The 22,478-nt window shown below is 49.4% G+C and overlaps 1 protein-coding gene across 1 annotated transcript; it reads left to right on the forward strand.

The window, feature by feature from the left end:
- Positions 1 to 9,535: 9,535 nt before the first annotated feature.
- Positions 9,536 to 19,992, forward strand: SCN2B (sodium voltage-gated channel beta subunit 2). Its single transcript, XM_061202523.1, has 4 exons — positions 9,536 to 9,759; positions 18,115 to 18,281; positions 18,587 to 18,797; positions 19,486 to 19,992. The coding sequence occupies exons 1-4, from the start codon at positions 9,690 to 9,692 to the stop codon at positions 19,683 to 19,685; spliced, it is 648 nt and encodes a 215-aa protein (XP_061058506.1). The 5' UTR covers positions 9,536 to 9,689; the 3' UTR covers positions 19,686 to 19,992.
- Positions 19,993 to 22,478: the final 2,486 nt, after the last annotated feature.

Genomic DNA, 22,478 nt, shown 5'->3' on the forward strand with positions numbered 1-22,478 from the left:
TTCAAAAGTGACACTCATGCATCGCCCAAGTGGACAGCCACTGATTTAACTCTTGGTCTGAAATGTGAGGCTCCCTTACCTTTGGGTTACTATTGTAAGATTTAATAAGGTTAGTTTTTAAAATCCTTTGGTTCTGAACTCCTATTTCTAGTCTGGGCCCAGCTCGGATCTCCTCGTCTTTATTCCCACAGGGCCTTCCTCATTCTCTGCATCCCACTTTTCCCTCTTAGCCATTCAGGGCCTGGATAAAGAGCAGGTCTTATGTTGGTCTCTGATTTCTGATCCAATCTTAAGTGAGCTACATTTTTAAAAATTGGAGTATAGTTGCTTTACAATGTTCTGTTAGTTTCTGCTGTACAGCAAAGTGAATAGGCCACATGTATACGTATATCCCCTCTTCCTTGGATTTCCTTCCCATTTAGGTCACCACAGAGCACTGAGTAGAGCTCCCTGTGCTATACATTCTGTTCTCATTAGTTATCTATTTTACACATAGTGGTGTATATATGTCAATCCCACTCTCCCAATCCATCCCACCCTCGTTTCCCACCTTGGTATCCATACGTTTATTCTCTACATCTGTATCTCTATTTCTGCTTTGCAAATAAGTTCATCTATACCATTTTTCTAGACTCCACATATATGCATTAATACACAATATTTGTTTTTCTCTTTCTGACTTACTTCGCCCTGTATGACAGTCTCTAGGTCCATACACGTCTCTACAAGTGACCCAGTTTTGTTCCATTTTATGGCTGAGTAGTATTCCATTGTATATATGTACCACATCTTCTTTAGCCATTCCTCTGTTGATGGACATTTAGGTTGTTTCCATGTCCTGGCTATTGTAAATAGGGCTGCAATTAACATTGGGGTGCACGTATCTTTTTGAATTACGGTTTTCTCCGGATATATGCCCAGGAGAGGGATTGTTGGGTCATATGGTAGCTCTATTTTTAGTATTTTAAGGAACCTCCATACTGTTCTCCATAGTGGCTGTATCAATTTATATTCCCACCAACAGTGTAAGAGGGTTCCCTTTTCTCCACACCCTCTCCAGCATTTATTGTTTGCAGATTCTTTGATGATGGCCATTCTGACCGGTGTGAGGTGATACCTCATTGTAGTTTTGATTTGCATTTCTCTAATAATTAGTGATGTTGAACATCTTTTCACTTGTTTGTTGCCCATCTGTATGTCTTCTTTGGAGCAATGTCTATTTAGGTCTTCTGCCCATTTTTTGATTGGGTTGTTTGTTTTTTTGATATTGAGCTGCATGAGCTGTTATATTTTGGAGATTAATCCCTTGTCCGTTGATTCATTTGAAAATATTTTCTCCCATTCTGAGGGTTGTCTTTTCGTCTTGTTTATGGTTTCCTTTGCTGTGCAAAAGCTTTTAAGTTTCATTAGGTCCCATTTGTTTATTTTTGTTTTTATTTTCATTACCCTAGGAGGTGGGTCAAAAAAGATCTTGCTGCGATTTATGTCAAAGGGTGTTCTGCCTGTGTTTTCCTCTAAGGGATTTATAGTGTCAGGCCTTAGCTTTAGGTCTTTAATCCATTTTGAGGTTGTTTGTTTATTTATTTATTTATTTTTTATAATGGGTTTTCTAAATTTAGATTTTTTTTTTAACATGTTTATTGGAGTATAATTGCTTTACAGTGGTGTGTTAGTTTCTGCTGTATAACAAAGTGAATCAGCTATACATATACATATATTCTCATATCTCTTCCCTCTTGCGTCTCCCTCCCTCCCACCCTCCCTATCCCACCCCTCTAGGTGGTCACAAAGCACCGAGCTGATCTCCCTGTGCTATGTGGCTGCTTCCCACTAGCTATCAGTTTTACATTTGGTAGTGTATATATGTACATGCAACTCTCTCACTTTGTCCCAGCTTACCCTTCCCCCTCTCCATGTCCTCAAGTCCATTCTCTATGTCTGTGTCTTTATTCCTGTCCTGCCCCTAGGTTCTTCAGAACCATTTTTTTTTTTTTTGGATTCCATATATATGTGTTAGCATATGGTATTTGTTTTTATCTTTCTGACTTACTTCACTCTGTATGACAGACTCTAGGTCCATCCACCTCACTACAAATAACTCAGTTTCGTTTCTTTTTATGGCTGAGTAATATTCCATTGTATATATGTGCCACATCTTCTTTATCCATTCATCTGTCGATGGACACTTAGGTTGCTTCCATGTCCTGGCTATTGTAAATAGAGCTGCAATGAACATTGTGGTACATGACTCTTTTTGAATTATGGTTTTCTCAGGGTATATGCCCAGGAGTGGGATTGCTGGGTTATATGGTAGTTCTATTTTTAGTTTTTTAAGGAACCTCCATACTGTTCTCCATAGTGGCTGTATCAATTTACATTCCCACCGACAGTGCAAGAGAGTTCCCTTTTCTCACACCCTCTCCAGCATTTATTGTTTGCAGATTTTTTGATGATGGCCATTCTGACTGGTGTGAGGTGATACCTCATTGTAGTTTTGATTTGCATTTCTCTAATGATTAGTGATGTTGAGCATTCTTTCATGTGTTTGTTGGCCATCCGTATATCTTCTTTGGAGAAATGTCTATTTAGGTCTTCTGCCCAGTTTTGGATTGGGTTGTTTGTTTTTTTGCTATTGAGCTGCGTGAGCTGCTTGTGAATTTTGGAGATTAATCCTTTGTCAGTTGCTTCATTTGCAAATATTTTCTCCCATTCTGAGGGTTGTCTTTTCATCTTGTTTATGGTTTCCTTTGCTGTGCAAAAGCTTTGAAGTTTCATTAGGTCCCATTTGTTTATTTTTGTTTTTATTTCCATTTCTCTAGGAGGTGGGTCAAAAAGGATCTTGCTGTGATTTATGTCATAGAGTGTTCTGCCTATGTTTTCCTCTAAGAGTTTGATAGTGTCTGGCCTTACATTTAGGTCTCTAATCCATTTTGAGTTGATTTTTGTGTATGGTGTTAGGGAGTGTTCTCATTTCATTCTTTTCCATGCAGCTGTAAGTGGAGCTACATTTTTGAAGGGTTTCCTGAACTCTGCAAATATCAAGAACCCTCTATACCACACTCATCCTTCACTTTCTCTTTTACCAACGGCTCTCAGGTCTCCACTTGGAGGCCTGAAGCCTCTTGTTGTTCAGCCATGGCTAAGAGTCATTAAATGTTTCCTTCTCACCTGTCAGCTCTCAATAAAGAGTATGTCAATAATTTACAGTATGTGGATTGAAGGCAATATCCTGTCCAAGACATACCAGAGAGGGGACACGTGTTGACATGATAAGGAGAGGGGGGAGGAGGAGTCTTTCATATACTAAGAGTTCATGGGGAGGAAGTGGTTTCATTTCTGGGCTATAAGGTAACATGCTCTCCTGGGCTAAGGGGCCCTTTTCCATTTCCTCAATTATTGTTTTCATAGGATGACGACCTTCAGGATACCTAGTGAGATGGATGGATGGTGATTGTACATCTGTTGTTCTGGGTGGAAGGGGATACTTGGGATAAGAGCTGGAGGGTGGGCTGGGCAGCTTCTCCATACGTTCCTTCCTGCAGAGGGTACTTTCCCCCGGGAAGTGTGGGCATGCCCCTCCAGAGTGTGACTTGCCCACATCAAATCAGAATTTGATTCATCCAAGGTTTGACTTCCATTCCAAGGAGGAGGAAGAGGAAGCCCACCTCTCTCCCACAAGCCTACCTCTCCACAAATCTTCCTCTTATACACAGGCATGGAGTCAAAGTTGAGAGTGCAAGTCCACAGCTGTCAAATATAATTTTGCCCCAAACCAAAATAGCCCTGCAGGGGACCATGGAAAAGACCTGCTTGCTCCCTCATGCCCTTCGCTTAGGGGTGGCTGTCTACTAAATCCAGGGCCATGAAGGCATATGGCATAGGGAATGGCTTCAAGGTCAAATAGGCCTGGTTTAAATCTTGGCTCTGCCTCTTACTCTCTCTTCAATATTGCAAAGTTTATGTCAATTCTTTGAGGCTATTTCCCAGATATAAAATACATTGTGGGGACTAAATGAGGTCAGTTAGGCGCTAGAGCCTGGTCTGGGCCCTCCATCCTCTTCCAGTGTGTTTCCCCCAGTGGATTTGTCTTCTGATGATTCTGTCCCCATCTCCCATTAATTTTTATTTCTATGGGCAGGAAGCCCTTGCAACCCTAAATACCTAAGTTCCTCTTCCCATTCAAAGAAAGAGTTAGGAAGCTGAGTTCAGGGAAGGGCTTTGCATAGCTCCAAGGGGTGACATTCTGACGGGTATGAAACCTGCTGGAGATGGAGCAAACTGGATCTCCTGGTAGATCCAAGCAGTTTTGTTACTCAAATTTGTAGTATTTTAAGTCTCTAGGACACCAGATGCTCCCATATTCAAAGGCTTCCAGAAGCAAGCAGGTTTTTGCCAACAGAAAGCAGCATAAGGGTAGAGGGGGTGGGGCCACCCAAGAATAATGGATAATCTGGCACCGTCAGAGTTTGGCTATTGGAATTGAAAACAGTTCAGCCTGTTTGTCCACTGCGGACCTGCAGAAGATGTGCCTCCTATTAAAGGCTGCAGCCTTCCACCAGCCCTTTGGTCTTTTGTTTCTCTTTGCCACCCCACTCTTTCTCCTTTTGGCTAGTCCATATGCTTGCATGTCTATACTGGCAATTTTCTTTTATAAAACACTAGCTCTGTGTGTGTGCGTGTGTGTGTGTGTGTGTGTGTGTGTGTGTGGAAGGGGTCACACTGCCACTGATTTGGCTCAGTTGCTTAGACCCAAAGAACCTTAGGTTGCAAGTTTTATCCCAACACAGACCAGTTATCTTCTCACTAAGAATAAACAAAGTTTCTCAAGACTCCTGACCTTCTGTCCTGGCCAGCTGGTTTGCAAATGTGGTTTGGTCTTCCTCAAGGGAGATCAGGCGATCCATTACCACTTCTATAAAGCCCAACTTTCGAAACACCCCTTCTTTATCAAAAAATAAGGGAACTTGGAGTTTTCACAGAAAGCTAAACCCCTTCTTATTTCATAGATGGTGAGAGCAATAGTGATTTACTTGTCCCAGAACTTTCAAAGCCCTTGTCTGAACTCCACATCATATGTTCATGGCCTTCTGAGATTGGGTGCCATCTTGTCTACCCATCCACATCTCTCATTTTTTTTTTTCCATGACAGGAACCTTCTGCTCCATATACCTTTGTCTTTTGTGCTTCTGAGCCTTTGCTCTTGGTGTTCCCCTGCCTGGAATTCCCTTTTCCTTCTTGCCTGCCCAAATCAATATTCCTTCAAGGCCCTGCTTGAGTCTCGCCTGGGTGATCTCCTATTTCTCACATCTTCCTAGATGTCTCTACACTTACGAGATTTTATCTTCTGATGTTCTCTAATTGTTTCATGGGTGTGAGGCTTTATTTTCTGCGAGATATCTTAAACTCTTAGAGATCCTGTTTAGGTCTTTTCTGTGAGCTTTGCAGCATCTGACCCCATGTGGAACAATCCCTTGTTGAATGGAATTCCTAGGGTGTGGAGTGGCTCGACCTGGCTCCCAGTCCTGGTTCTACCACACTTTGGCTGTGGAAGGTCAGGCTGATGGAGTTTCTGCTCTTTCCCCAGATGTAAAATAGACATTCATTCATTCATTCATTTTCATCTGCTCAGGGACCAGTAGTGGCCCAGCACAAACTAAACAGAATAAGACACAACCCCTGTCTTTGAGAAGCTACAGTCTTGGGCTTCCCTGGTGGCGCAGTAGTTGAGAATCCACCTGCCAATGCAGGGGACACGGGTTCGAGCCCTGGTCTGGGAAGATCCCACATGCCGTGGAGCAACTGGGCCCGTGAGCCACAACTACTGAGCCTGCGCGTCTGGAGCCTGTGCTCCGCAACAAGAGAGGCCGCGATAGTGAGAGGCCCACGCACCGCGATGAAGAGTGGCCCCTGCTCGCCGCAACTAGAGAAAGCCCTCGCACAGAAACGAAGACCCAACACAGCCAAAAATAAATAAATAAATAAATATATTAAAAAAAAAAAAAAAAGAAGCTACAGTCTAGTTGGGGAGATAAGATGTATAAACAAAAAATGACAATATTCCCTGACTCAGTCAACCCAGGTGTACTGTAGATGGGAGTTGGTACATTTGTCTCCCTATTTAGAAGGTAAGCTCTCAAAGGGTGAGCTGTATATCACTCGTTTCTGGGTCTCTGGTTTCTAGCCTAGTGTCTGGCACATAGGGGACATTAAATAGATATTTGAGTTTGTTGACTGAGGGAATTGGTAAATGAGTGAATGGACCCAGGGTCACAGCAGCAGAGAGAGGAGAGGTATGTAGGTACGACAAAGAAGGGGTTACTTTGTAGCAGATTTTTGAAGGAGGACGAGGAGCTGGCTGAGCAGATGAGGGAGGAAGGGCGTTCCTAGAAGAGGAAACTGCAAAGGCAGAGACACCATGATGCGAAGCCCTATGCGGGGTAAGAGAAACCTCGCCTGGTGTGGAATGGCTTGGGAAGGGCCGGGGCAGAGAAGAGAGGTGAGTGATTTGTTATCCCTGAGCAGGCTGCCGGGTGCTCTGCCCATTTAACCCTAAGTTTGTTCCTGCTTGCCAGTGCCTTCTCCCCAACCCCTCAAACCTGGCCTCTGCATTGCCCCTTGCTCCTGGGATGCAAACCTTTTAATATTAGCTGAAGGTGTTACTTCTCAAACTTTACTGTGCTCAAGAAACACCTAAAGATCTTGTTAAAAATGCAGATTCTCATGCTTTGGGTCTGAGGTGGGGCCTGTGACTGTACATTTCTAAGGAGATCCCAGGTGATGCTGAGGATGCTGGTCCAGTAAGGCAGTGGTACCTAGGGAGGCTCTTTGTAGCTTCAACCACGAATTCCAAAGGCAAAAGGAAACTACCTTCCTTTAGGTTATTTGTAACAGTCTTTCCCAGCAGGGTAGGTAATTGAGTGTTGTCTAATAAAATCTTCATGGATAAATGGCACTGGGTAGAAATGCCGAAAATAGGGCTTCATTTCCCAAATGGCCAGTCTTCAACAGTGGTGTCTTCATTCTGCAAAATACCTCTTCAAGTTTCTGCTTCCCAGGCTTTTATTGGCTCCTGGGGAAAGCATATTCTTTTGGAGCAAATGGGCATCTGGAGGCCCACGTGAGTTGAGGGGAGGTTCTGGGGTAGCTCTCCTCCCGACTCACCCTGCCAGGGTGTCTCCTCCCTGATCTGGCACCTTCTGACCCTTGGTCCTGGAGGGCTGCGTTGGACAAAGGCTATAAAGTCATATACTTGGTTTCTCTTAGCCAAATTCTGGATAGAGGCAAACGAACTTCTGGATCCCCTTCTTGTCTCATATGTCCCCAAAATAGAAGCTTCTGGACCCAGTGTGAGACCAAGTGAGCCCGGTAATCAGCTTCCCTGGGCCTCACAGGCATGCTCAGCTGCATTAAGAAAAAGGAGGAGGCCGGCTATGTCAAACCAAAACTCTCGGGCTGACATGGTGCTGCAGACCTGGCCGAGGGGCTGTGCGGGAGCCAGGGCACGGGCTGCTGCCAATCTATCTCTCCGGGCACACCTGTGAGCCAGGCCACTGCTGACAGCTGAGGAGGCCTGGGGCCTGAGGGTTGTGGCCACCGGATGACACTTTTCTCCCTAGGCTGCCCCATCTCTTCTTCTCTGATTTTCCTTCCCTTGGGCTGTGAGCTCTGTGAATGCATGAGCCAGCTGCAGCCAGACTCTGGTGGAGGGACAGAGGAACTTTGGCGACGGAGTCTGTGCAAGATCCAGGCATGGACAACCACCTCTGGTGTGGAGGAGCACAGACGCCTTCTCTCCGCCTTTCTGCCTTTAGCAACTGCCACCCAAATTTGGCCCACTCCACTCCTCCCCAGCCTAGGACAGCTTCAGCGGCCTCAGCTAGATTTTATTGCCTTCACGATGATGTGGACGATGTCCCACTCCTCTCCAAATTCATTCATTCATTCATTCATTCATTCAGGGTGTCCCCGTGCAGCTATGCAGAACCTATTTATTGAGTGTCTGCTTTGAACCAAACACTGTGCTGGCCTCTCATTTGGTTCCTCCATGCCCTGCCTCTTAGCACCTTCTTTTATACACACACACACACACACACACACACACACACACACACACACACGCAGAGGCCCTTGCTTCATCTAGTCCAGTCTTCTCTTCCCTGTGTCTCTAAACAACCCAAGGGAAGGTGTCGTGTCTCCTCCCCTTGGCAACAGGCAATGTGGAATACTGGACATACCCAGTGTTTCACACAGACCTCAGCTTGAGTCCTGGCTGTGACTCTGCCCTTAACTATCCTAGGTAACTTGAGTGGGTTAGGCCCTGTCGGCCTCTGTTTCCTCATTGCAATTAAAAAAAAAAAAAGAAGAAATCACCTCTTCCAGGCTTACAATTAAGTACAGACTTTTAAAGACTTGGCACAGAGTTAATGCTCTAAGATGTGGGTGGCTCCCTCCTTGGTGCATCAGTGGCCCATCACAAGCGCATGTAGTGGCTGCATGAGAACCTGTGTTCTCCTCAAATGTCTCCCCAGAGGAGTGGGGGTCACCTTATCTGCTTAGGGCCACGTGGGTACTCCACCCCAAGTTCTCCTACTTGTGATACTAGCCTATTGTTTTCTCCCTTTTCAACATCTGTTGAAACAACCAGTTTCAACATCTGGTCTTGTGTCACGTACCTCCCCCCACTTTTTTTCTTGGAATATTTTAAAGCAAATTTCAACCATCGTATCATTTCACCTATAAGCACTCCAGTGTGTATAATAGATAAAGATGTTAAAGAACATAACCACAAATTTCTTTTTTTTTTTTTTTGGCCATACCATGGGGCATGCGGGATAATAGTTCCCCGACCAGGGATCGAACTCGCGCCCCCCTCAGTGGAAGCACGGAGTCTTAACCACTGGACGGCCAGGGAAGTCCCAACCACAAAAAGTTTTTAACGCCCCCCCAATCAAGAATTATTCATTAATATAATCTAACACCCAACCCATATTTATTTGCTTCCCAATTATCTCAACAATGTCTTTTTACTGTTGATTTGATTGAATCAGGATTCCCCAAAAGTTCATGTTACAAATGATTGCAAGCGCTCTTAGGTATTTTTACACCAACCTGCTGTTCTGTTTTCAGTGGAAATGCTAGAAAAATGAGGAAGTTCTTACTTCCTGAAAGTCTCCCAACTCACTTCCCTGAACCCTTTTCAAACAAAACAAAAATTAGCATCTCCTTTTTTGGGTGTTTTTAAATGACAAAAAGAATTCACCCCTCACAGCAGCTTTGAAATAAATGGGTTCCTCAAACAACTTTCCAACTCCAACAATCACGCAAGTGAAGAAGAAAGGCAGGCCGTGCTTTAGTTCTGGTTTTGGAAGGTAAAAATTTCCGAGGAACTTTGCTCTTTGCAGACAGATTTTTTATGCCCTCCCACCTGCTTTTCGAAATCCACCAACCACAAAATTTACTCCATCCACTTTTTTCTCTCTCCCTTCCACACTCCCTCTCTCTTTTTAGCAGCAACATACGAGCCGGCCATATTAGAGAGATGGAAATAAAGCTTCCTTAATGTTGTATGTGTCTTTGAAGTACATCCGTGCATTTTTCTTTTAGCATCTAACCATTCCTCCCCTGTAGCCCTCGGCCCCTCAAATCACCCTCTCCCCTATCCCACCCGACTAACATCTCAGTCTCTGAAAATGCACAAAGATGCCTGGCTACCTCGCCCTGCCTTCAGCCTCACGGGGCTCAGTCTCTTTTTCTCTTTGGGTAAGTTAGACTGCACATCTGCATGCTCCTGAGGGTCCAGAAGTGCAGCCGCAACAGGAGGAGGATGGGGGCTGGGGGCAGGAAAGAAGACATCGCTTGAGCCTCCCTTCGGTGTTGTCCTTGGGAAGGGAGGCACGGGGATGGGGGGAGACGTGGCTGGGGACTGCATAACGCTGGGACGACTTGGTCGCAGAAACGTTGGGTCAGGGGATCTGAGTGTTCCTCGGAGGTGTCAGTTGTCAAGGGAGGTGATTTTTCTTTGGATTTCCCTGAAATGGACGTATGTGGGGGGCTGGGGGCTGAGGGTAGGCTGATGTGCAGAGCCTCTTCATGGATTTTTTCTTTTAGCTGCTACAAATCTCCTGGGACTTAATGCTCCCTTAAGGGGCTTCTTCTGTGAACCTTGATCTTTGGAATCTGGTGGATTTAGGATATCAGAAAAGAGTGTATGGGGGAGTAGGGGGGCAGAAAGTTGAGTCTGGGTCTGGCTTCCTGGAAATCTGTACCACCGATTTGTTGCAGTGTGTGGAGGCGTAGGTGGGAAGCAGGCTTGAGGAATGATCTCTGCATTGGGAAGAGAACTGCTGAAGCAGGCACTGATGGAGAAGCTCTCTGGCTTAGGCCAGATGGAGTGGAGGAGGGGTCAGGTGAAGGGATCAGAAAAAAAAAAGAAAGAAAAGGAACACGTGAGTGTGGTTGTGGCCCTTTGGATCATGTCTCCGAACTGTCCACCCCACCTTGCAGACTGTCAAGAGATCCAAATGCTAATTTCATACATGGCCACTCATGGACTTCCTGGTGGGTAGGTGGGCTAGGGAGTCACTTGCAAGCCTGCTTTATAGGTATTTTCCTTCTTGCTCTTAAACTTACTCAATGCTGGCATAGCAATTGAGGATCCAGTCCAACGGCTGTCAGTGGGAATACTCCCCATCCCAAAGTCTCTCTCTCACTCCTTCTCTCCCTCTTTTTCTCTCCTTCTCTGGTATGCTGTGCTAGATATTGGGCAGGAGTGCTAGAGATAGCCCAGGGCCCCTGACAGCCAACACGATAAGGCCTATGAGCTTTGCCGAGTTACTGAACATATTAACAACAGAGCAGGAGTGTTAGGGAAGCTCAGGGAGTAGAGACAGCATGAGCCTTGGACTCGATCTGGGTTTAAAGCCACCTTTGTCATTTACTTAATCCTATCGGCAAGTTACTCCCCTCTGAGCTTCAGTTCTTTCCTGGGTGAACTGGAGAATACCTACTGCCTGGGGTTTTTGTGAGTCTGGCACATAGCAAGTGCTCAATAATAGCTAGCCTTTATGAACTCTTTTCACGTGCCCACGCGCTGTGTATCTTGTTTAGTCCTCACGGCAATTGGTTACTGTATGGGGCAGATACATTATGCTCCTCACATTACAGATGAGGAAACAGGCACAGAGAAGTTAAGTAACTTGCCCAATAAGGTCACAGTAGTTTAAGGGGAGCTGAGATTTGAACCCCTGGTTGTCTGACTTCACCCCATTCCTTTTTTTTTTTTTAACATCTTTATTGGAGTATAATTGCTTTACAATGGTGTGTTAGTTTCTGCTGTATAACAAAGTGAATCAGCTATACATATACATATATCCCCATATCCCCTCCCTCTTGCTTCTCCCTCCCACCCTTCCTATCCCACCCCTCTAGGTGGTCACAAAGCACCGAGCTGATCTCCCTGCACTATGTGGCTGCTTCCCACTAGCTATCTATTGTACATTTGGTAGTGTATATATGTCCATACCATTCTCTCACTTTATCCCAGCTTACCCTTCCCCCTCCCCGTGTCCTCAAGTCCATTCTCTATGTCTGCATCTTTATTCCTGTCCTGCCCCTAGGTTCTTCAGAACCATTTTTTTTTTTTAGATTCCATATATATGTGTTAGCATACGGTATTTGATTTTCTCTTTCTGACTTACTTCACTCTGTATGACAGACTCTAGGTCCATCCACCTCACTACAAATAACTCAATTTCGTTTCTCTTTATGGCTGAGTAATATTCCATTGTATATATGTGCCACATCTTCTTTATCCATTCATCTGTCGATGGACACTTAGGTTGCTTCCATGTCCTGGCTATTGTAAATAGAGCTGCAATGAACATTGTGGTACATGACTCTTTTTGAATGATGGTTTTCTCAGGGTATATGCCCAGTAATGGGATTGCTGGGTCGTATGATAGTTCTATTTTTAGTTTTTTAAGGAACCTCCATACTGTTCTCCATAGTGGCTGTATCAATTTACATTCCCACCGACAGTGCAAGAGAGTTCCCTTTTCTCACACCCTCTCCAGCATTTATTATTTGCAGATTTTTTGATGATGGCCATTCTGACTGGTGTGAGGTGATACCTCATTGTAGTTTTGATTTGCATTTCTCTAATGATTAGTGATGTTGAGCATTCTTTCATGTGTTTGTTGGCAATCTGTATATCTTCTTTGGAGAAATGTCTGTTTAGGTCTTCTGCCCATTTTTGGATTGGGTTGTTTGTTTTTTTGCTATTGAGCTGCATGAGCTGCTTGTATATTTTGGAGATTAATCTTTTGTCAGTTGCTTCATTTGCAAATATTTTCTCCCATTCTGAGGGCTGTCTTTTCTTCTTGTTTATATTTTCCTTTGCTGTGCAAAAGCTTTGAAGTTTCATTAGGTCCCATTTGTGTATTTTTGTTTTTATTTCCATTTCTCTAGGAGGTGGGTCAAAAAGGATCTTGCTGTGATTTATGTCATAGAGTGTTCTGCCTATGTTTTCCTCTGAGAGTTTGATAGTGTCTGGCCTTACATTTAGGTCTTTAATCCATTTTGAGTTTATTTTTGCTTCACCACATTCTTAACCACTGAATTCTACTGCCCCCGATATTTAAGAAATGATGCTGCTATAGTAACAATAATTTGGATCAAAGAATCTTAAGTACAGGCAAAAAGAGGGGAGTTGGGTGAGCGACCAGTGTGCAAGGAAATGAGGATGGAGGACAGGCAACCTCTTTGGGGAGTTAGGGAGAGCTTCCTGCAGGAGAGAGAGCCTTATCTAAGTGAAGAAAGCAAGGGGGCTCGGGGACCAGGACCAGGGTGTTGCTTAGAGGAAGATGGAATCTAGGGTGAAGAGGTCAGGGCATGGGGGCTGTGAGGCAGTGGTGGGAGGAAGCTAAAGCCTCTGCAAACCTGGATGGGGGGAGGGTGCAAGAGTAGGGACCTTGAACTTGAACTTGATTGGCGCTGTGATGAGGCATGCCCTGGTACTCCAAGGCCGAGGGCTCAAGTGGACAATGGAACCTTGGTGGTTGTAGCAGCATCAGTCCCCAAGATGGAGGGATGTCACAAGTGACAAGGGAGGGGGCTGAGACAGGGCCTGGGTTTGTGAGGATGACTACAGAGCTGACAAAGGGACAGGGGACAGCGGACAGCTGGCCAACCTGCTGTACACACGACAGAAGCACATGAGACTAGTTTTCAGTTAGAAGCAATCCAAATGATTGGTTTTCCTTAGAGTTTTTCTCAAAACTCTTGGCTCCACGGTCACTGGCCTGGTTACCAAAGTCTGGGTTATGTTAGGCGAGGCTTAGAAAGTGGAGTCTGGTCCTCACTCAGGCCCACTGCACATGGACACACAGGGGAAAACGCCTTCCCTTCCCTCTACAGACTTTTATCGAGTGCCCACTGTGTGTCACATGCTGTTCTGGGTCCAGGGATGCCAAGATAAATAAGAATCAGCTCCCCAGAGTCTCCCGAGGGACTAGGGAACATAAACAAAAAATAGTAATGCAGCATCCCATGTGCTGTTAGCAGCTAACCTTTGGTGGGGGCTGACCATGTGCCAGGCACTGCTGTGAGCTTTATGTTTTAGTATTCAATCCTCACAACAGCCCCAGGAGGTAGGGCCTATTGTTGTCTCCCATTTTACGGATGAGGAAACAGAGGTGCTGGGAGGTGAACCATCTTGCCTAAGATCAGACCACGGTGCTAGAGTGCTGGTCTTGGCCACTATGCCATTCTGCCTCCTGGTCTGGAAGTGACAGAAACCTCCCAGTCTCGGGAGAGGGCACGGGCACTGGAGAAGCTGCCACGGGGGCGATGCCTTGTTAGCTGGGATCTGCGGGGTAAGCAGGAGGGCTCAGGGGGTGAGGGGTGACAAGGACCGGTGCTCTCCTGGCTGCATGGGGGTGGCCTGGCCTGGGAGGGAGACCTGAAGCGGTGGGTCTGAATGGTAAGGCAGCCCAGGAGTTGGGCTGCGTGTCACAGTCACCTGGGAGGCAGGGGCTGCCCTGGGACACAGCGTGCTCCAGAAGGGTGGGGACTAATTTCTCTGCTTAGACAAACTCTGTTCTTTTTTTTTTAACCAAGAAGAAAATTAACCTACCTCATAGGTTGCTGTAGGGTTGGAAAGAGGCGTGAAGAGAATTAACTTCTAGTCTCTGTAGGAAATAGTGTTTGACAGGAGATGAGCAAATTTTTGTGATCTCTGCAAGACGGGCCAGTTAGAAAAGTATATGACATGGGGCCTGAGGTGCCCAGATACGCCTTAGAGAGAGTGAGGGGGCCTGGGCACCGGTGAAGTTTTGGGACTGAGCTCAAAAGCCACATCCTTACGGTGCCCTTGTTGAATCATTTCCTTTCTGTGAGTTGGAGATCAGAGACTCAGGCTCCAGACCTGGTCCCAAATGGGACAACCAGGAAGACCGTGAGCCCCCCTTGTATGGAGGTTCCTTTAAAGAAGACCATTCCCCTCTGGCCAGCCTGACTGGCTGGGGGCTGACATGGGGGCCGGACCTGCCATGTAGACAGCAGGAGGACTGAGCCCTGGGACCCCTTGGAACAAAAATCACCCGCTCACCCAGCCTCCACCCCTCAACCTGCTGTCTAGAGCCTGGCAGCCTGGCAGCCTGGGTTCCAATCTAGCTTTGTCACTTACCAGCTGTGAACCTGGGCTATTCATTTAACTTCTTTGTGCTCCATTTCCGCACCTGGAAAGTGGAGGTGATAATAGGGTTGTTGTATTAAATGAGGTGATATCTGTAGGGTATGTAAACAGCGCCTGGCACAGAGTAAGCACCTTGTTGTTACTATGAAGTCCTTTTGTGGCCCTAGCTGTGGATTCGGCTAATTTCCTGAAGCTGCAGAGTTCATCAGGAGCCCGGGATTTTGCTCACAACTCTGTTCTCGTTGCATGATGATTTCCTCATCTTTAATGAGGGCCTGGATTGGTGAAAGGCCTAAAGCCCTTGCCCTGAGCTGGGACCCTGGGAGACCTCAGGCGGAAGTGGGCGCTGTACTGGGAGTCAGGAACCGTGATTCGGGACCCGGCTTGTCCCTACCTGCTGTGTGTCTCTCTCAGGCCTCACTTTCTTCGTTGGTAAGACGATGGAGCTGGATCTACAATTCCTGAGGTTCCCCCTGCTTTGGTGACTCCTGTTCCTCTCTCTGCAGTTGGGACTTGACGGTTGACCTCTCTGACCACTAGAGGGCACACGGGTCCGCCTGGTGCCTCCTGCAGGCCGCGCCATAGGGATGCGGGGAAGGACCCGGATTGCACCTCTCAGTCTGCCCCCCTCCTGCTGGCCAGAAAAGGCCCCTCACTCCCCAGGGCCCTGCCTTCCCGCACAGCACAGTGCTAGCTCCTTCAAGATGAAGGGAGCTCCTGGTAGGGTTCAAGTTCTGTCTCTGGAGTGATGTTGTGGCCTGGGGCGGGACAGAGGCAGGGATGGGTCAGCCAGATGTGTGGGACCTACTTCCTAATGCCACTTGGAGGCTCCTTTTGCTCAGGTGCCCTGGGAAGGTCGCCGAACCTTCCCAGGGAAGGTGCTAGAGAAGCAAGGTGTTCCTGGGATGTGAGGTAAGCTCAGGACATGGCCCTGCCGGGTTCCTTCCCTGAAGATGCCTCCGCCTCTGCAGAGCGGGGGCGGAGATGGCATTTTCAGCACACCTCCTCCTAGCCTGGCGCTGTGCTCAGTGCTTTCATAACGCTGTGAGAGTGAGGAGATAGGAACTGGGCTTTGTTCTCCTGGGGGTGCCGCTCAGCCTCTCCAGTTCATATTTCCCTGCTGAGCACTTCAGCACACCTGGAAGCCTGGCCTTGCAGGTGGGGCCATGTGCCTGTCCCTCTATCTAGGGCTGGTCTTGACCTCCCTGGCCAGCAGTTCAGAGCATCTCCTGTTCTTAAGTCTTGCCTACTGGCCCTGGCCACTCATCCCAAGGGATGAGCTGAGTGGAAGGACTTCGCTATCCCTGCTTCCAGGCTGCAGTGCTGCTGCCTCTGGTGTGGGGCCCGGCAACTTTGCACAACGAAATCTTTTGCAAAACGCGAGCCCTGTGCAATCCGGGGGAATTCCAAGGGGCTGCCCTGAGGGGTCAGGCTCCAAGATGCCCCTGCCGGGAGACTGCCCCAGAAGCCCTTCCTGCTTAGGGGGCGGAACTTGAGGACAATTTAGGCTACCCTTTGCCTTACTTTTATTTTGTATTTTTTTTTTGGCTGTGCCTTGAAGCTTGCGGGATCTTAGTTCCCCCATCAGGGACTGAACCCTGGGCCACCGCAGTGAAAGTGCCGAGTCCTAACCACTGGACCGCCAGGGAATTCCCCTACCCTTTGCTTTACATATTTTATCTTATTTAATTATTACCGTAACCCCAGGAGGTAGGTATCATCAGCTGCGTTTTACGGAGGACGGGCCTGAGGCTCAGAGGATGGAGGAACTTGCCCATGTTCTCCCAGCCGATAGAAGGCAGAGCTCGGATTGAACCACGTCTAATGGGGTCTCCATGCCTCCTAGCTGCCCCCCTGCTGCCCCCTAGTGGCTTCTCTCACTCAGAAGAATAGTGTCCTGGTCCTGGCCTAACGCTGGGACCTCAGCTCTCTCCAGTTGCCCCCTTGATCACTCTGCTGATTGTGTTCCAGATGTGTGATGCTCATTCCAACCGCTGGAACTTTCCTCTTGATGTTCTGCTGCCTTGGATTCCTTCAAAATTTCAAATGGCTCACTCCTTCACTTTAGTGGGGGGGCCACCTACAGGGCACCGCTCGGAGCAGCTTTCCCTGACCACCCGATGTCAAACACACCCTGCACCTTGCTTTATTTTTTACAGCCCTTGCCTGTGAATCAATACCTAAAGTTACATCATTTCTTTTCCCTGTTAATGTCTGTCCCCCTCCCTAGAATATAAGCTCCTTGTTACACTACCTCTGCCTGCCTCCATCATAGCAATAATCCCTGGGGCCTAGACTGAGTGCCTGGGGCACAGGAGGTGATTTATAAATATTTGGTAAATGAGTGAATGAATGATTGATACTGAGCATTACTGCTTCTCCTTTATAAAGAATATTCATCTCTTGGGATGAGGCTTTGACCATATTGGCAGAGAAGTTTAGAATTCAGCCCAGGGCTAGGGTGAGGTGAGTGCAGTGCCCAGGGTGCAAAATTTAAGGAGGTGTTTGCACGACCCTGAGGGTGGGCACCCCCTTAAATCTTGTGCCCAAGGCTTTCTGCCCCTCTGTGGGCGGGGGGTGGGATGGGCACTGCAGCTTCAGCTGGGAGGGCTTTGGCTCACTCCCCTCACCCTAGCCTCTGCCCTGCTTGGAATGTCAGAGAGGGATGGGCCTTCTCAGGCCACACACCCAGGGCTGCTGGACCAGGTCCAGGGCTCCCCAGAGGATTCTGCACCCTGCTGTCCCTGCAGCCTGTATCAGCTCCTTGCTGTGGTGCGTCCAGGCCTGGCATATCCAAAAGGGACTCCTGTCCTTGTAGATCCATCAGTTGATCCCTTCGAATTGTGCCTATTCTTCTGGGGCATCTCTTCCTTCCCGTTGCTCATCTGCTGTCCCTGCCAGGAGCCTGAGGAAGAGAAGGGGGCTGGGCTGGGCTGGACTGGGCATACGGCTTGACTCTGCCCTGCGGTATAGAGAGCGAGGCCTTCTGAATCTGCATCTGTCCTCAAGGCTGCCTGCCCCCAGGGGACACTGCAGCTTCAGCTGGAAGGGATTTGGCTCAGCCGAGATGGTTGAAAGTGGTGGGAAGAAGGGGAAACCAAGGCCAGCACTGTGCGGCCCCTTGTCCAAGCCATCAGGTGGCCACGACAGGCCTGTGGCAGGACAGCCAGGTGGAGGGAAGGCTTGAGGCCATCTGTATGTCCCTGGCTTGACAGACGATGTGCTCTCTCTCCACCCCAAGGGCCACATCAGTTACCGCTTAGGAGCTTTGCCCACCCCACTGCACCCCACCCCCTAATTTCAGCCATAAGGGACCCAGCCAGCTGTCCTAGCTCTGCTCCGCTCCCCACCAGGTGCAGAGGCTTGCCCCCTCCCTGGCCTTGTCAGCCAGAATCCTCACCAGCTTGTGGCTTTGTCCACAGTGCCACCAGCGAGGAGCATGGAAGTCACAGTACCTACCACCCTCAACGTCCTCAATGGCTCTGATGCCCGCCTGTCCTGCACCTTCAACTCCTGCTACACCGTGAACCACAAACAGTTCTCCCTGAACTGGACTTACCAGGAGTGTAGTAACTGCTCCGAGGAGATGGTGAGTTCTCAGATGGAGGCAGGGGTGGGGGAGGCAGGAGCCCCACAGCGTGAAGCTCCCCTTTCCCACCACCTGCCCCTGCACTGGACCAGGACCCTAACATACCCTGGTGGGCTATCTGCTCCTGAGGGCATTGGCAGAGGTGTGCTGTCGTGCCTGGGTGGCCCTGGGAGGGTGGCAGAGATCTAGAGGTGACTGCCTCTCTTCCAGGTAAAAGGGGGCATAGGAGGAGGGGCATCCTGCTGTCCTTGCAGCTCCTTGCTCATCCAGCCCCCTATCCTGTCCCTCGCCTCCTGCCTCCCCAGTTTCTCCAGTTCCGCATGAAGATCATTAACCTGAAGCTGGATCGGTTCCGAGACCGCGTGGAGTTCTCAGGGAACCCCAGCAAGTATGACGTGTCAGTCACACTGAGAAACGTGCAGCTGGAAGATGAGGGCACCTACAACTGCTACATCATGAACCCACCCGACCGCCACCGTGGCCACGGCAAGATCTATCTGCAAGTCCTCATGGAAGGTGAGGGGCTGCTGAGGGGCCCTGCCCATTCCCACCCAGCTACTCTCCAGCAGGACTAGCTGGGGCTCCTTGGGAGAGGCTGTGCCCTCCTGAGGGGTGGGAGCAACAGCATGTGCTGGGTGGAAGGCATCTGTTTTACTCCTTCCAGTCCTTGAGGACTATGTCTCAGAGAGTCCTGATGATGCTATCCAGCATGATCACGATCTTAAGAATCCCAAGAGCAGCTTTCATTTATTGGACACTTGCTATGTCTCAGTTATAGCTAGGGCTAAACTCTCTAGATGCAATATCTCACTTCATCCTCATACAACCCTATGAGGGAGGTACTATGATTATTCCCATTTTACAGATGAGGAAACTGAGGCTACGTAAGGTATCTAAGGTCACACAATTAATAAATAGTACAATCAGGACTCAAATTGGGTCCATTTGACCTCAAAGTCCATCCTCTTGGATACTGCATTATATTGCCCTCCCCTGGGGCTTTTAGGTGCCCTGGGATTATGGGCTGGGTGGGGCGCTTAGAGGTCCATGGCCTGGGTTGATTTTTGGCTTTGACTAGAGTGCTTTCCATGGAGGAGAGTAAAGTCAGGACCACCCCACACCTACTGCAGGGAGCAGGGGCCAGTGGACGAGGCTCCCTTTTCCAGCCCTAGGGCTCAGCGGGTCTGTTTCCTCTCCTTCCCAGAGCCCCCTGAGCGGGATTCCACTGTGGCCGTGATCGTGGGCGCCTCCGTCGGGGGCTTTCTGGCTGTGGTCATCTTGGTGCTGATGGTAGTAAAGTGTGTGAGGAGGAAAAAAGAGCAGAAACTGAGCACGGATGACCTGAAGACGGAGGAGGAGGGCAAGACGGATGGAGAGGGCAACGCGGACGATGGCACCAAGTAATGGGCGGGCGGCCGGCCCTGCAGCCCCTCCCTTGCGTCCTGTCTCCCTCCCACTCTCCGCCCTGCACAGTGTGCCCCCGCCTGCCCTCTCTTGGTGTGCTTCTCTCGAACCAGGACCCCAGGGCTGACCTGGGGCCTCCTGACCCCCTCCCTTCGTACCTGCCACCCTGCACCAAGAGAGACTCACCTCTCTTTGATTTGAGAAACCTGCCCTGGCGTCTGGGATGTGTGGGCCCTGGGGGGAGGGAGAAGTGGGCTCAAAACTGCCAGCCTCTGAGAAGAGGCAGGAGGCCTGTGGGAGGGGCGCAGAGAGAGAGGGGGAGGGTGGGCAGTGGAGGAGGAGGCCAGCTGTCCAGCCTGCCCAGTGCGTGGACTGGTCTGGTGGCAGCTTCAGAGGGGACCTGCAGGTGGGACGGGGCTCTGCTGGCTGCCTCTAGAAGGCCCGGGGCGTGGCACGCCTCTGCTCCCCGAGCTGCTCCTGGCCCTGGGCAGCCTTGTCATGGGGGTGGTGATGGGTTCCTATAACTTGGGGGTGTGTTGAAAGGATGACCGTGCGTTTCCTGGGCCTTGAAGGGAAGGAAGCTGGAGGCAGCTGGAGACAAGCCTAGGCCCAGGGAGCTCTGCTCTCACCTTTCTCCTTCGATAGCTGCTACCACAGAAGCCTCTGGGTTTCTGTTGGCTTGCAAAGCCTTTGGGATTTTTGGCAAGAAAAGTACCAAAGGGCTGCTGAGCTAGGCCATGGGGGGGCGGGGAGTCGTGTTTCTCCAGGTGGTGGTCATTTTTCACCGCAGTTACCCATTAACAGGAGACAATTGCAAAGTTAGCTGAGGGACGAGGGGCTGGGGGCTCCGTTGTAAAATGGAGTTCAAGGTTGACTGCCTTCTCCCCCAGGGTGGCCGCCATCACCTGGGCCAGGAGCAGCTGAGGTGCGGAGATAAGGAGGGAGGGGGTGGGAGCCACGTCAGAGGAGTAGGTGTGCAGAGCGGGGGCCTCGCTGGGGCTTCTGTTCAGACTTTCCCCGTTACCCTCAGCAGGGTTTCATCTGGCTTCTGGCCCTGAGGGAAGCATGAGGGGAGCCTTGTAGCCTCTGAGATCCTGTGACCATGTCACATCTGGAGCCATGTCACACCCTCCCCTGCCCCGACAGCTCCCTCTGGGGGGAGGAAAGTAGCATTTGTGGGGAGCCAACTTTCACTGCCATTTTACTCACATGAAGAGGGAATTGCTCAAGCCTCAGGAGCGGGAGAGAGACAGAGAGAAACTGCCTTGGAAGATCCTCAGAGATCAGCTAGCCAAGTCACCCATACTACAGACCGGGAGACTGAGGTTCAAACTCACAACCGAGGGGCCTGCTTCTCCTCTGGTTCCTCAGTCTCCAGTCTGGATGAACAGAGCCACACTTTGCCCAGTGGGAGGGGCCTCTGCAGACAGAGAGATGAAGGAGATGAGGAAAGGGAGGTGAGCTCCTCCAGCCCTGCTCACCTCCCCGGAGCCCAGCCCCTCCAGGCTGTGACTGAGGCAGGGATGGGGTGATGGGAGTGGGAGGGCAGAGCTGCTGGAATGCCCCACGCCCACCCCAGGCTGACCCTCTGCAGCACTTTCCAGCCTTTCTCAGAGCTCAGACCCTTCCCCGGGCTCAGGGGGTCAGAGCCCAGGGCAGGAGTCTGGGGAAAGGGGGTAGAGATGGGACTCTGACAGCTTCTGGGACCCCTCTCTGCCTCTGCCCAGCACATGGCCTTTCTGGGGAGAGAGCAATAGCATATGGGCGATTCAGTTTAATTCCCTTCAATTCAACATCCATTTATCGAGCATCTCCTATGTGCCAGGCACTGGGCCAGGTACTGGGGGTGCACACAAAGCCATAACAGAGCTGGGAACTGCTAGGTCAGCACTGTGGGGACCAAGATGAATTTTTTTTTGGTGCATCTAATTCCACCTCTGCAGCCACTGCTTCCAGGGCTGGAGTAGGAGAAAAAGGAAGAGATTCCAGAATCTGGGCCCTGGGAAGGGAGGAAAGGAAGGAAAGAGGGAAGATACAGTAGGGAAGAGGGTGAGAGGCCAGACAGAGTGGGCACAGAGTGGAGGGTGGGCAACCAGCCTGAGAGCTCCTGGGTGGGATGAGTCCAGCTCACCTGGAAATTCTAACTCATCAGTACCTAACTGCCAATCAACACACTGCCAATGGGGGTGGGCTAAGCCCCCAGGATGCCTGGGGTGAGTGGACATTGCCCATCCTTGGAGCCAACCAGCTGAGAGGGAAGAGATGGGTAGTGGGCACCCTCGTTCCAGCTGAGGCCAAGGGTGGTTGTAATAACATGTCTGCAGCTTGCAGATTTCACTTTTTGGCAACTTCTTAAGTGCTCTCCTCTTCCAGGATGAGTGAGGATCTGTGTGGATGCTGGGAAGTTTTCTTTTTCCAGGACTCATAACATTTAGGGAAATTGTTTGCAAGATTCCCTAGGTTTATTCCAAGAAGTCCTAACTCTCTATAAAGAAGCCCAAGACTTCTGGGTTCCTTCCTTTCTCTGCCCTGACCTAGAGGGTCCTAGGGAGAGCAACGCCTCTCCAGGGGCCTCAGGCGCCCAAGCAGATGGGGATGGGCCAGGAACCACCTTTGTCTCAGGTACCCATCCTCATATGCACTTTCTTCCCGAGCCTCTTAGAGTCTCTTCCAGAGGCCTCATAGAGCTGCCTCCCCCAGGGCAATGAGGCTGGGAACAAAATGGGGCTTCTGTGAGTAGAGGTGGGAGACTGGTGAGATGTTTCCACAGCACCCTGCTTTCTAGTGTATACC

Source organism: Eubalaena glacialis, chromosome 10 (assembly GCF_028564815.1).
Source record: "Eubalaena glacialis isolate mEubGla1 chromosome 10, mEubGla1.1.hap2.+ XY, whole genome shotgun sequence".
In the NCBI taxonomy this organism is placed as follows: Eukaryota; Metazoa; Chordata; class Mammalia; order Artiodactyla; family Balaenidae; genus Eubalaena; species Eubalaena glacialis.